This window comes from Narcine bancroftii, chromosome 13, assembly GCF_036971445.1.
Source record: "Narcine bancroftii isolate sNarBan1 chromosome 13, sNarBan1.hap1, whole genome shotgun sequence".
NCBI lineage: Eukaryota > Metazoa > Chordata > Chondrichthyes > Torpediniformes > Narcinidae > Narcine > Narcine bancroftii.
Window position 1 is genome coordinate 34,936,167 of NC_091481.1, and position 12,160 is coordinate 34,948,326.

A 12,160-nucleotide genomic window follows, 5' to 3' on the forward strand; every position below is an offset into this window, starting at 1 on the left:
ATGGATGAATCCACCCCATTCTAGGTTGAGAGAGATGCATCCAACTGCTCTGGCTGCTACACTTAACTAGGCAGGCAGACCCGTCGCCCTGAAATTTGACAGTCCTCTGACCAGAATGCCATTGTTGAGGCAGAACGGCACTGGAGTCACTGCCTCACCAGCAAGCAATTTACCTTGCTGACTGACACACAGTTGTGTTCATGTTCAACAACCAGCAGTGAAGTAAAATCAAGAACGACAGGATATTGAGGTGTGGAGAATTTAATTTTCCAGCTACAATTACAATACCAGCATGGGAAACTCAATGAGCCCCCAGATGCTCTATCCTGTGGAACTTATGCCAGTACACAAATAGTCCGCTTGCAAGCCCCCCACAATGATCTCTGCCATCCTGGAGTCCCCAGGTTCTTCCACTTTGTCAAAGCCTGCAATATGCCTTACTCCATCGAAGAGGTCAGGACGATGGCCAAAAACTGCCAGGTCTGCGCAGAGTGCAAACTGCATTTCCATTGACCAGACAGAGCGCAGTTGATAAAGCCACCTGCCCCTTTGAACGTCTGAGTATCGATTTCAAAGGACCCCTCCCCTCCTTGGACTGCAATGTGTTCTTCCTCAACATCATTGACGAGTATTCACATTTTCCGTTTGCCATCCCCTGCCTGGCCACAGTCATCAAGGCCCTACGCAGTCTCTTCACCCTGTATGGGTTCCCCTGCTAAATCCATAGCAACTGGAGGCCCTCCTTCATGAGTTGTGCCAGAACCTGCTGGCCAGAGGCAATGCCACAAGCAGAAGCTACAACCCCTGAGGGAATGGGCAGGTGTAAAGGGAAAATGTTACTGTTTAAAAGGTGGTCCTCCTTGCCCTGCAGTCTAGAGGTTTTCCAGTCTCCCACTGGCAAGATGTCCTCGCTGAGACGCTCCACTCAATCAGATCATTCCTATGTACAGTTACCAATGCCACTCCACATAAAATAAAGTTTTCCTTTCCCAGGAAGTCTGCTTCAGGGACCACGCTGCTGGCTTGGCTGACATCCTGAGGGCCAGTCCTATTCCGGAAGCGAGTGAAGAGCTACAAGTCCAACCCACTGGTCAAAAAGTTCCATCTTCTCCATGCCAACCCCCAATACGCCTATATGGCGTACCCTGATGAGCACGAGGACAGTCTCTGTTAAGGACCTGGCGCCCTCAGGGGTTCCTGAGACTACTACCGATCACCCCACACCCCTTTTACCTCTCGCCATCCGCGATGCACTAGGGCCATGGCATGTTTCCCCAGCCCCAGTGGATGGCATGCCAGATTCGTCACTACGCACCCACCAAACCAAGACTGACGACTGCCTACAGGTGCCTTAGACTGTCCAGGACCCCATTGCTGCGCCACAGTCACAGCGGCAAATTGGACCGCCCAAAATACTTAACTTGTGATAACATCTAATACACTTCACCCCACCGGACCCTTTCTAAAACAAAGGGTGGAGGTGATAAACCACTGTACATATGTTTGCCTGTCTGGACACACCCCTTGGCTGACTGTACCTGTGGCTTCTCCCACAGACTCCTGAATAAAGGTGACCGTCCCACAGCTCCCCTCCCCAGTTCAGGTCAGTCGACCAGCACAGACGTGACTCCATTCTATTGCGATTAAAAGCCAATCAGTTTGACATAACTTCCAGACTTTTGGAATTATTGATGGTGCATCAGCCTGTGTGACTTCGCCAGTGAGTAACTGGCCTCTGAACTCCCAGATGCCTGCCCGCCATATAAGGCACATCAGGAAGGCAATAGAACACTCTGCTGTCCCCCAGGTGAAAGCAGCTTCAACACTCAAGAAGCTTGCCACTGTACAGGACACACTTAATACCCCTCCATCTCTCACTCCACCACCAAAACACGATCTACAGCAGTGCTTCTCAACCTTTTCCTTTCCACTCACATCCCACTTTAAGTAATCCCTATGCTATCGGTGCTCTGAGATTAGTCAGGGATTGCTGAAGGTGGGAGGTGAGCGGGAAGGGAAGAGAAGGTTGAGAATCTAGACCCAATTGTGACTGAAATATTTTGCTGGAGAAAAATGGTCATTGGCCCATTTCCTTCAGAGTTCGGAAACCGTGCACATAACGAGTCAATGAGGGACGGTTAAAACAGTGGGTTTCAAACTTTTTCTTTCCATTACGTCCCACATCTCGATGATTATTAAGGGATTGCTCAAGGTGGGATGTGGGTGGAAAGAAAAAGTTTGAAGAACACTTTTAATCGTCCCTCATTGACTCGCTATGTGCACGGTTTCTTCACTCCAAAGAAAATTCCATTTTTCTCCAGTAAAATATTTCAGATACAGTTGGGGCTAGAGGAGTGATTCTCAACCTTCCCTTCCCACCTTAATCAATCCTTTACTAATCACAGAGCACGGATGGCACAGGGAATACTTAAAGTGGGAGGTGAGAGGGAAGAGGAAGGTTGAGAACCACTGGTGTACAGCATGGTTTGTAGCAAGTCACCGAGACTCCAAACCCACCAGCGAGAAGGGACAAGGGCAGCAACACCCCCCCCCTCCCCAACCTGAAAGTTGAGCTCCACACCCCACAAACTTAGATATATCTCCCCGTTCCTTCACCGTCCCGGGTTAAAACACTGGACTGAGCACCCCGCCCTTAACACCCACTCCTCAAGGACTTCAGCGAGGGCAGCTCACCGCCTTCTCAATGACAACGAGAGAGGGGCAATTAAACGCGACCTCGCCCCGCAGACGGGAGATGCCAAACACTGAAGGAGCCAAAGCTTTGCAGGGGCGGGGTGAATTGGATAGTCTCTCGGCCAGGAGGAAGGGTCTCCTCGCCATTGCACGCTCCTGTCCTCCCCGGACAGGGGCACTGTGGCCACACACCGTGGGGAGGGGAGAGGAGGGGAGGGGAGAGGGGGGGGGTCCACTTCATCCGCAGCAACTTGCCAGTGACGCTAGTGTGGTTGGTGGGTGGGGGGGTGTGAATCCCTCCTCACTGCCCCCCTCCCCCTCCTGATACGCGAGATGTGGGACGCGGAGGGTGGGCAAGCAGCCCAGAAATGTTTCCCATATTTGTGCAGGACTGGCCACTGCCGGAGGCGGGAGCCCCCACCCGCGTTCGCTTTCGAGCCCGTCCCATCGCCCTCGGAAGTCCTCCGACCCGGCGACCATGGGGAAGGACGAGCCGAAGAGCTGCAAAGCCGGCCGGGTGACCGAGCAGGACGCTGGAGCCAAGGGGGAGAGGAAGAAAGGAGCGGCCCGGGACCAGAGCTCGCAGGTCGGCTGCGGCTGCCGCTTCCCCCTCCTCGTCGCCGTCCTGCAGCTGCTCCTGGGGGTCACAATTACCGTGGTCGCCTTCATCATGAGAAGTATCAGCTCCTCCCTGCTGGCCCGGGACACTCCCTACTGGGTCGGCATCGTTGTAAGCATTTTTTTTAAACTAAATCTTTAAAACCACTAACCCCCACCCCCACGAGGCTTTGTTACTGCACATAGACTTGCCCGGTCGAGCGAGGGGGCGTTTGCATGAGTCGCGCCCTCTGACAATCGCCCGGGAAGACACAGTAAGTGATACATTGGCAATGAAACCTGCAACATTGTTTCCTTTTCATCACAAAGGCTCAGAAGTAAAGGGTGGGCGGGTTACGGATTACGGATCAACATGATCAATCCAGAGAAGTATGAAATATCTTTCTTGTATAACTTGTTACGGGCCCAGAGGACCCCCAAAACCTAGTGGCCATAGAAATGCACCAAGGCAAATGGTCAAAAATACACAAAAGTCGATTTAAATTTGTTTGAAACCGGATCAAACTTTGTCTTTTCACTGTAACTTAACCCCCTTCTAATTCTAAGTAGGTAATGTGTGCAAGTTCAGAAAAGTTCATTGATTCACAGTCCAATCTCGCTCCTCCAAGTTCATCGGTATCCGGCAATTCTTATGACTGTGCGCAGAATTTATGGCGCTTAAATGGTTTCCGCTCAGGAAGGTCCTCATTGGCTTCAGAGAGAGAGAGATTGGTTGCTCCTTGGACACAAACGGATTCCTTCCGATCAGCCACTTCAGTGTCTTGCCGAAGAAACTTGCTCCATCAGGGTTTTCCAGATGGCAACCTCTTCTTCTGCAGGTCACCTCAGAGTTCCTTTTGTTTCCCCTATTTCAGGTGAAACACTCTAGCCAGCCATTTCCTCTTGTATGGACCACATCAGGCTGAACTCCGAACTCACAACCTGTCTTCGAAATGGGGTTTAAAACAAGTTGCCAGCTTGTCATGCTGCAGAAACTAGTTCTTGCTTTCTTAGAGAAAGCCTATTTGGTCTCTCTCTCTCTCTCTCTCTCTCTCTCTCTCTGTGCTTGCAAAACCATATGATCTTCTTAGAACTGCAAACTGCATTCAGACAGATTGTGGTACTGGACCCAATCTTCTGAGTCTGTTCACCGATTACTTTCAAAACAATAATCCATTACTCCACAGCATTGTCCAATTAACACCTCCTTGTGAAATCCTTACAGTTATTCTTCAATGTTTTTGCAAAGGCACCCGGAGCCTGGACTGTCTGGCTTGAGCAGAGCTCCAGCATTTTAAATGAGATCTGTTTTGTGAAGTTTGTTTATGAACTACACTACCCCCACAATCCATCTCCTTCAAAAACATATTCCTATACAATATAAAATATGATATAATCCATCACAAACTTTTGAATTCAATATTGATTTTGAATGTAGTAGGAGTCATGATTTAATTGTTTAATTATTGTAGTTATACAATTTGAAGACCTGAATGAAATATGTTTATGTAACAATTATAGTTAAGCTTCTTATTTTCAATTGATATGTGACATGAATATGATTTGATTTGTTATCCTTAATATTCCTTCAATAAAAATATTCTTAAATGTGTAACATTGTACCACCACGCTGCATGTGATTGGTCAGAGATAGAGACAGGAATCCAATTTACTGAGGGCGGTCACCTAACTGTAGCCATCTGTGTAAAGCACGAATCTGCCAGCCATCCCGGGACCAAACTCGGGTAAGGAATGTGACATTTTAAACCAACAGTCAGGATCTAACGGCCACGATGTCTCCTAACCGGGGTGATAGTGAGATCTGCAAGCTTCTCACCCTCTGGGCTGAGGATGAAATCAAGTGCTCCCTTATGAAATGGCCCGCTATGGGAGGGGATTACTTAGAGACTTTGGTCAGGGCAAATCGTGGGTGATCAGCAAGATGAAAGGCCTGTGTAAGAAGTGCCAACAGGTGAATGACCACGAGGGCAGGGAGCGGCTGAGGGCGTTTAGACTGGCTGTGTGCTGATCTGTGCTCTGCTGGCTGGGGCACAAGGCACCTGGCACACCCGGTGGTTCTTCTGAGCAACGTGGAGGACCCATCGTCCCCAATACCATTCCAGCTGTGTCTCCCTCCTGATGCCAGAGTCCCTAGCGACGTGGATGCAGAGTCCAGCAATCAGGAGTCCGCTCTTCATGATGGACCAGGTGAAAACGTAATTCTCTTCGTGATGACCATTTTTTTGGTCACGTGTTTTTGTAAGTGTGTTTGCCCATAATCAGCGGTCTCGCTAATGTGTTCTATTGATCTCCAGGATACCAGATTGGCTGAAAAAAAACTCAGAAACCTGCCAAAGCCCATGTGGCATCTAGGGAGATGTTACTGGCTACGGACCGTGAAGACGTGGAGAGGGAGCATCTTCAATTGGAGGTGCAGAGTACCCATGAGCTGCGGCTAAGGAGTCGGGTGCAGGAGGCAGAGATGACAGCCTGAAATATATGAGCAGGCCGAGGAAATGAATGGGTTTGCCAGCGATTTCAAGGACGCCCTGCATTAGCTGCAGAAACAGGCATTGCTCATGTGGGAAATGACTGGACTCCTGTCATCTTCTGCACGATTGTACCCTGCTCCCTCTGTACTGCAACAAACACCCGCAAGATGGTACCACGCTCCTGCATCCCATAGCCAGTATTTTTCTCCGGCACCACAGCAGAGTGACAGCTTGCAGTGCACAGACGAGACATACGAGTCATTTCAACCGCCTTCCTCCAGATGCAGGAGTGATGTGACAGTTACTACTTTTGCACATGGCTATTGGTGTTTTGTTTATTTGGACAGTTGTAAATAGTTAAACACAGTTAAATTAAACCTTTTTTTTAATTGTTGTTTGCATGTTTCCTGTTCAATTATTTGACGTTGTAGCGGCCATGTAGCGGGCCGAGTGGGTGCACAGCGCAGTATTGTAAACTGTCGCCAGCGTGGTTCTTTGGCAGGCATGCAGAGCCAGAAGACTGACAGCTGGGTACTCACCCATTCAATGGACCGCATGCGCGCAGTGCTGCATGCCGAGTAATGGCACGTTGGCTTGCGGAGTCTCCTGCCGGAAGGCGCGGGACGTTCACTGTGCTTAATGTAAACCTGCCAGTCCCATGGTTCAGCAGCAAGCTCATAATGATGTCCTACTTTGTCCCACGGAGCCTGGGATGCGAGGTATACAAAAGAACCCGGTAAAGTCTAAATAAAACAGTCTTGTGTTGACTAACCTGGTGTGTGTGTGTGTGTTTTAGTAGCTCTACTGAAGTAGCTGCTACTACATGTGCAATATAAATTTACTAAAAGTTGTTATTTGCTCATTTAAATTGCTTACAGAGGGATATAATTGCCTCACAGATCGCCTGGTGACTGAACACTTATGCATCCTGATAAGCAACTCACTCAGGCTCCTGAAGGAGACCGGGCAGCCCAGAGTTCCACTCTGGCAAGAAATGTCCCTTGTTGAGTTCACATATATTGCGTAGAACACAACAGGCAACAGCAATGTCTGATACGAAAGTGATACAAATCAAGTCACTTGGCCAGGCACCTCCAGCGACCTTTGAGATGTCCGAAAGCATTTTCTACCATCATCCTTGCCGAGCTCAAATGGTAGTTAAACCTTCGCTGCCATTGATCGAGGTCACGGTGGTTAGTGAACCTCTTCATCAGCCACTTCTGGAGGGGTTAAGCCGGTTAGATACAAGGGGGTTTCCACTCTGTTTAAGTTTTGGATTTCTGTGGGCAGAGCACTGTAGACTTATAACTACTTTATACAGCCTGTGAGGTCACAAACAATCAGTTCACTAATGTTTTCTAGTGGCCGTTTTACGATAACAGGATAGAACCTGACCCTTGTCTTGAATCTCATTTGAGGTAGTCAGTCAGCCATTTCTTCAGTATAACATACATATATTTCACTGTGATTGTACCCTATATGGTTACATGTGACAAATAAACACGATTGATTCATCCACACGTACATTACTGTATATAAATTACTTCAGGTGGGAAGAGGTACCCAGCTTGATCTTCGGCCTTTCTGTAGATGGGCGAGTTAGCTCAAACTCTAGCATCGTGCATGTGACCAGGCCAACCCACATACAGATCTGTGAAGGTGGAGCAACAAAAAGACTGTTTTTAGATCAACATACGAAACGCATTAAATGATAACTCAAGCCATGATCCATAACAGCTTGAAGAACAATGGAGTGGCCGTCCTTTCTGACTGAAGTAGGCTATTGCATCCTCGGGGTCTGATGTGTTCTGCAAATTCTGTCCATTGTCTGCTGAAGGCATGCGCCAGTTGGCAGGCCTACAAAACGTTTAAATAGGGCCCTCTTCAGCGCTCCAGTAACTTGGGGTACCAACACACGCGCACACAGTGGCCACACCGACACCAAAAATACAACTAATGGATGGATATTCACATGCTAGCATACAACCACGAAGCAATGGTGAGTCTAAACCGAAGTTCCAGAGGCTGTCGCCAGTTTGTTGTTTGCGCCTCAGTTGTGGCTCAACGAATTCCAATACAAAATCAAAAATGTTCCGAGACATATGGAAATCGGGTGAATTCAATATTCCCCACTCATCAAAATTGTTGAGGACATTAGACCAAAACACGGGCCCATGTGGTCTCTCTCTCTCTCCTCCACATCATTCTATCCGAGACCAGCGTGAATTGACTCACAATCCATCTACGCCGTCTAAGATCCACGTGCCTTTCTGCCTCAAACAGATCCCTGCTTCCCTTCAATTTCTCCTCCAATGTATTTCTGATCGCATATACACGTAGTTCGCACAAATTCTGTATCCATCTGCGCATCATAAAGTCGGGTAACACGCACAGAAAAAGTGCTTGCGCTCGAAGAGTGCTATACATATTCACGGCTAGTAGCATTACGGTTTACCACAATTTTTGTATAGAAAGATATGTCTGACGCATATGTTTGACATCACGCTAGATGCTGACGCTGTTGAGTTACACGTCCCACCTCTTTTGCTCCCAGAATGCTGAGTTGCTGTGTAAAATGATGCACTGACCTGGTTATGCTGGCTTTGCTCGGTTCTGTATAAAAGATGGGACTTCCTTATGTCAATATCATGGGATTTCTGTGTAAAAAGTCTCTAAAGTGTAACCTCATACACAGCGCTGCATGTGATCAACAATAGATCAGAGGTAGATGTGGGAACAGATTTAACGAGGGGAGTCACAGGGCTCTCCAAACCATAGTGTTTCTCAAGGCATGCCTCTTCTTGTATTCAAGCTCATTCACTTTCACCCGATTTAAAATACATCCGATAAAAGGGATTGTCTCATTTCACCCGCTGTCAGTTTCAGAGTTTTAAAGGCAATCGAGTGTGACCAAGATTCAAATAAACTCTGGCATAATTTTCCCTGGAGAGTTTGGAAAGCAAATGTTGTTGAATAATGAAAAATCATCCAACTCCATTTGGGACATTGAAAGAAGAGAATGAGATTGTTTTTCATCGGCTGTGTTGAATTGGGAAAACCTAAATTACATTTGAAATTTTTCTCCGACATAATGCCAAAAGCTTTATTTTGTAATATTTTTAAAGTGTGCGTTTTTCTAAAGTCACTTTCATTCAGTAGTAATGCAGACAAATGCAGATACTCTCCGACTTGTGACCATCTGCACGTATGACAGAATTTTTTTTTAAAAAAAGAAAAATTTATGCGATTTATGTTGTATTTGACAAACTGATACAGGGCACGTAAGAGCCAAAATGTGCATACTTAACTTGTTAGTCAGTGACCTTGGGTCCTTAGGCTGGGCATGGCCATCTTTATTCTTGGTTGGTGATGCGCAGTGGGTTCGCGCATTGGAGTTCAGTTGGCGCATCCACGAAGGTTGAGGGCAAAAATTCAATATCGTCGAGGCACTTAACTCGCGAGCCCGCACCTACCGAACTCCAATATGTGAACCCACTGCGCATGCGCCACCCGAAGACTCGTGCATGCGCACAGGAATCAAGATGGCCGCGCCCAGCCGACGGACCTATGGACGCCGACTGAAAAGGCAAGCGTAGACCAGAATGAAAAAAAATTTGATTCAAGAGTTTGCTTTAAGACATTGGAACTCCATGCACACGGGCAAAATTCTGGCTTGCGTTCATTTCGAGATACAACCAATCCTTTGGCCCTAAGTACAGTCATAAGTCGAGGAGTACCTGTACACTGTATTACATGTGCTTGCTAATATAGACTGCCATTGCAGATGGTGACATGGATTCACTTCAACATGACAAAATAAGTTTGAATAAACACTCCTTTATGAATGTGGGCTTGGAATTTATAATGTGACTGCATCGAGGAGTGAACTTTACTATATTTATATAACATTAATCCTTTCTGTGTTACTTGCTCCTGACTAACTTGAAATATTTGTTTCACGGCCAGTATACACCTCTCAAATAATCTGAATGATTTGCTGTAACCCTGTTTGAGACCTGTTTATGCCAGTACTGGATCTCTTCCTATCCATTTGAACCATCGCCCCAGAGCTTCAGTGACCCCCAGTTAAATCCTGTAGTTCAATCCTGTCTGTGTGGAGTTTCCCTCTGACCCTGGTTGCTCCGATTTCAAATTCAAGTTTATCATTATTTGTCTGTACATCTACTACCTGATGAAACCGCGCTTCTCCAGACCACAGAATGTACAGTGTATAAAAATCCTCCACCATCCCAAAAATAGTAGACCACTGTAAGGTGTCCCCACTGAGTGGTAGAACTCGGAAGTGGTGTTAATGGGAATAGGGCGCAAATGTGTTAATGCAGGATTAGTGTAAATGGGTGTTTGATAGACAGTGGTGACTTGATGGGCTGAAGGGCCTGATTATTGGCTTTATGAGTTTATGAATGATGCCTTGAGGGGGGATAAGGTTCAATTATGTTCTGTCGCCCTCTTGCTGCAGAATCTATTGTGGATCACCCAATGATACTCCTATGGGATAGTAGAACCCAGAAGATCCATAGGATACTCATAATTAATGTCAACCTACTGGCCTGTGATTGGTCACAGGAAGGCAGGTGATAAAAGGCCTGCCATAAAAGGAGTGTGCAGTTTTGGTCACCTCATGACAGGAAGGGTATTATAAAGTTGGAAGGGTAGCGAATACGTTTACAAAGTTGTTGCCAGGATTGTGGAAGTTGAGTTACCATGAGTCTGGAAAAACTGGGTTGGATTTTTTTACAGATAGAAGGTTGATAGGGGGCATTATTGAGGTCTATAAATCGTGAGTGGGAGAAGGTGAGGGGGTGGAGGGAGTGAGGGGACACCCAGAGGGTGGGGGGCACATGGAATAAAGTGGTGGAGGAGGGCACATTAGCCTCCTTTCAGAATAACTTCATGGATGGGAGGGGAGAAGAGGGATGTGGGCCTCATGGGGGTGTGAAACTAAAGCAGGATTGCACATAGGTCAGAGTGGACAAGCAGTGGGACTCTTTATTGTCTAACTGCAGTGCTGCTACATTGTTTCTACTTGATAAAGTCTTTCAGAGTTTAAGGAATCGTGGAATCAGAATTTATTGTCATGAACATGTCACGAAATTTGTTATTTTGTGGCAACATCACAGTGCAAACATTGAAAAGAAACTTTTAAAAAATGTTTTCCCTCTACAAGGTTACCTTGTATTGTTAACAAAACGTGTTTTGTTCACGCTTGATATTCGGATTTGAACTCAACCCAAGCTATAAAGAGGAAATCCTGTTAGGAATGCAGGTTATAAAGCCCAACGAGAAATGCGGCAGTCGTTCCAAGCCCTGCAACTGTACAACAAAAACAATGATTTGCTAATTTATTTGCTGTGAGTGAAACGCGCCAGAAGACTGCAGATGCTGTGGTTGCTGTGAAGACACTGGAGGAACTCAGCCTGTCTCACAGCGTCTATAGGAGAAGGCCATTTCGAGCAGTGAAAGAGCCCGAGTGTAAAGGCCGAGATTCTCCGCCCTTGGGTCGGGAGACTCACCACTATGACTGAGCTGTGGCCGGCTCCAAGGTGCTGGCTGCAATTCCTCTTGGGGGAAAGATAATTGGCGGAGCTCTGCGCTCCACAACCTCACGTGAATGAACATCTGCTGCAAGCGGCTGGCTAGGGGGTGGGCTGATGATGTCGCGGTGATGCCGTCAGCCTGAAACCCATCTCCTCTACTCATTCATCCCTCTCCCTTCATGAGCCCCTCAGGGCAGAGGCAGTTGGCACGGGCCATCATGTCAGGGGCAGCTGGAGGGGTCTGTCAGGGCAGGGTCCGTCAGGGCAGGGGCGGCCAGTGGGGGCCGTCAGGGGCGGCTGGTGTGTGCTGTTATGGCCTTTGGGTTCGTGTGTCAGAGGCTCAAAACATGGCAGAACAATGGCCGTCTTTCCTACCCATAACCCCCATGCAGCTGGAACTGTTCTGGGAAACACACAGCGGCTCCAGCTGCGTGGGGGATTATGGGTAGGGAAGACGGCCATTGGTCTGCTGGGTGGTGCTACAGCACCAGTTGCTCCGCCTCCAGCAGCTCCAGAGGGCGCTACGAGGTGCCACTCGACATGAAAGGAAAGTTTATATTTCCCTCTGTGCTTATACCTGGCCTCCAGGTGGAGGCCTGGCATGAAAGGGCCAACTTTTCAGGCCTGAGCCCATCTTCAAGTGATAAAGCACAATGAGTAAAGAACAGGAAATGTCAAGAGTACAGAGGGGAGGAGTCCAAACAAAAGGTTTCAATTGGATAGGATAGGGGGAGAGTTTGGAATCGATTATGTCTTTGTGAAAAAAGATGGAAGAGGGGGGAGAGAGACCAACAGAGCTGGGGGAAAGCAGCAGCGGGA

At 47.6% G+C, this 12,160-nt stretch overlaps 1 protein-coding gene and 1 long non-coding RNA gene across 2 annotated transcripts in view; both read left to right on the top strand.

The window, feature by feature from the left end:
* The first annotated feature begins 3,071 nt into the window (after positions 1-3,071).
* Positions 3,072-12,160, top strand: part of sspn (sarcospan (Kras oncogene-associated gene)) — a 33,730-nt gene continuing 24,641 nt past the window's right edge. Inside the window, exon 1 of the mRNA XM_069909628.1 lies at positions 3,072-3,424. Within this exon, the coding sequence (XP_069765729.1) occupies positions 3,173-3,424 (252 nt within the window). The 5' untranslated portion in view covers positions 3,072-3,172. The remainder of the gene's footprint in view (positions 3,425-12,160) is intronic.
* Positions 4,855-6,554, top strand: LOC138748829 (uncharacterized). Its single transcript, XR_011348269.1, has 2 exons — positions 4,855-5,499; positions 5,607-6,554. It is a non-coding gene; the product is annotated as an uncharacterized lncRNA (long non-coding RNA).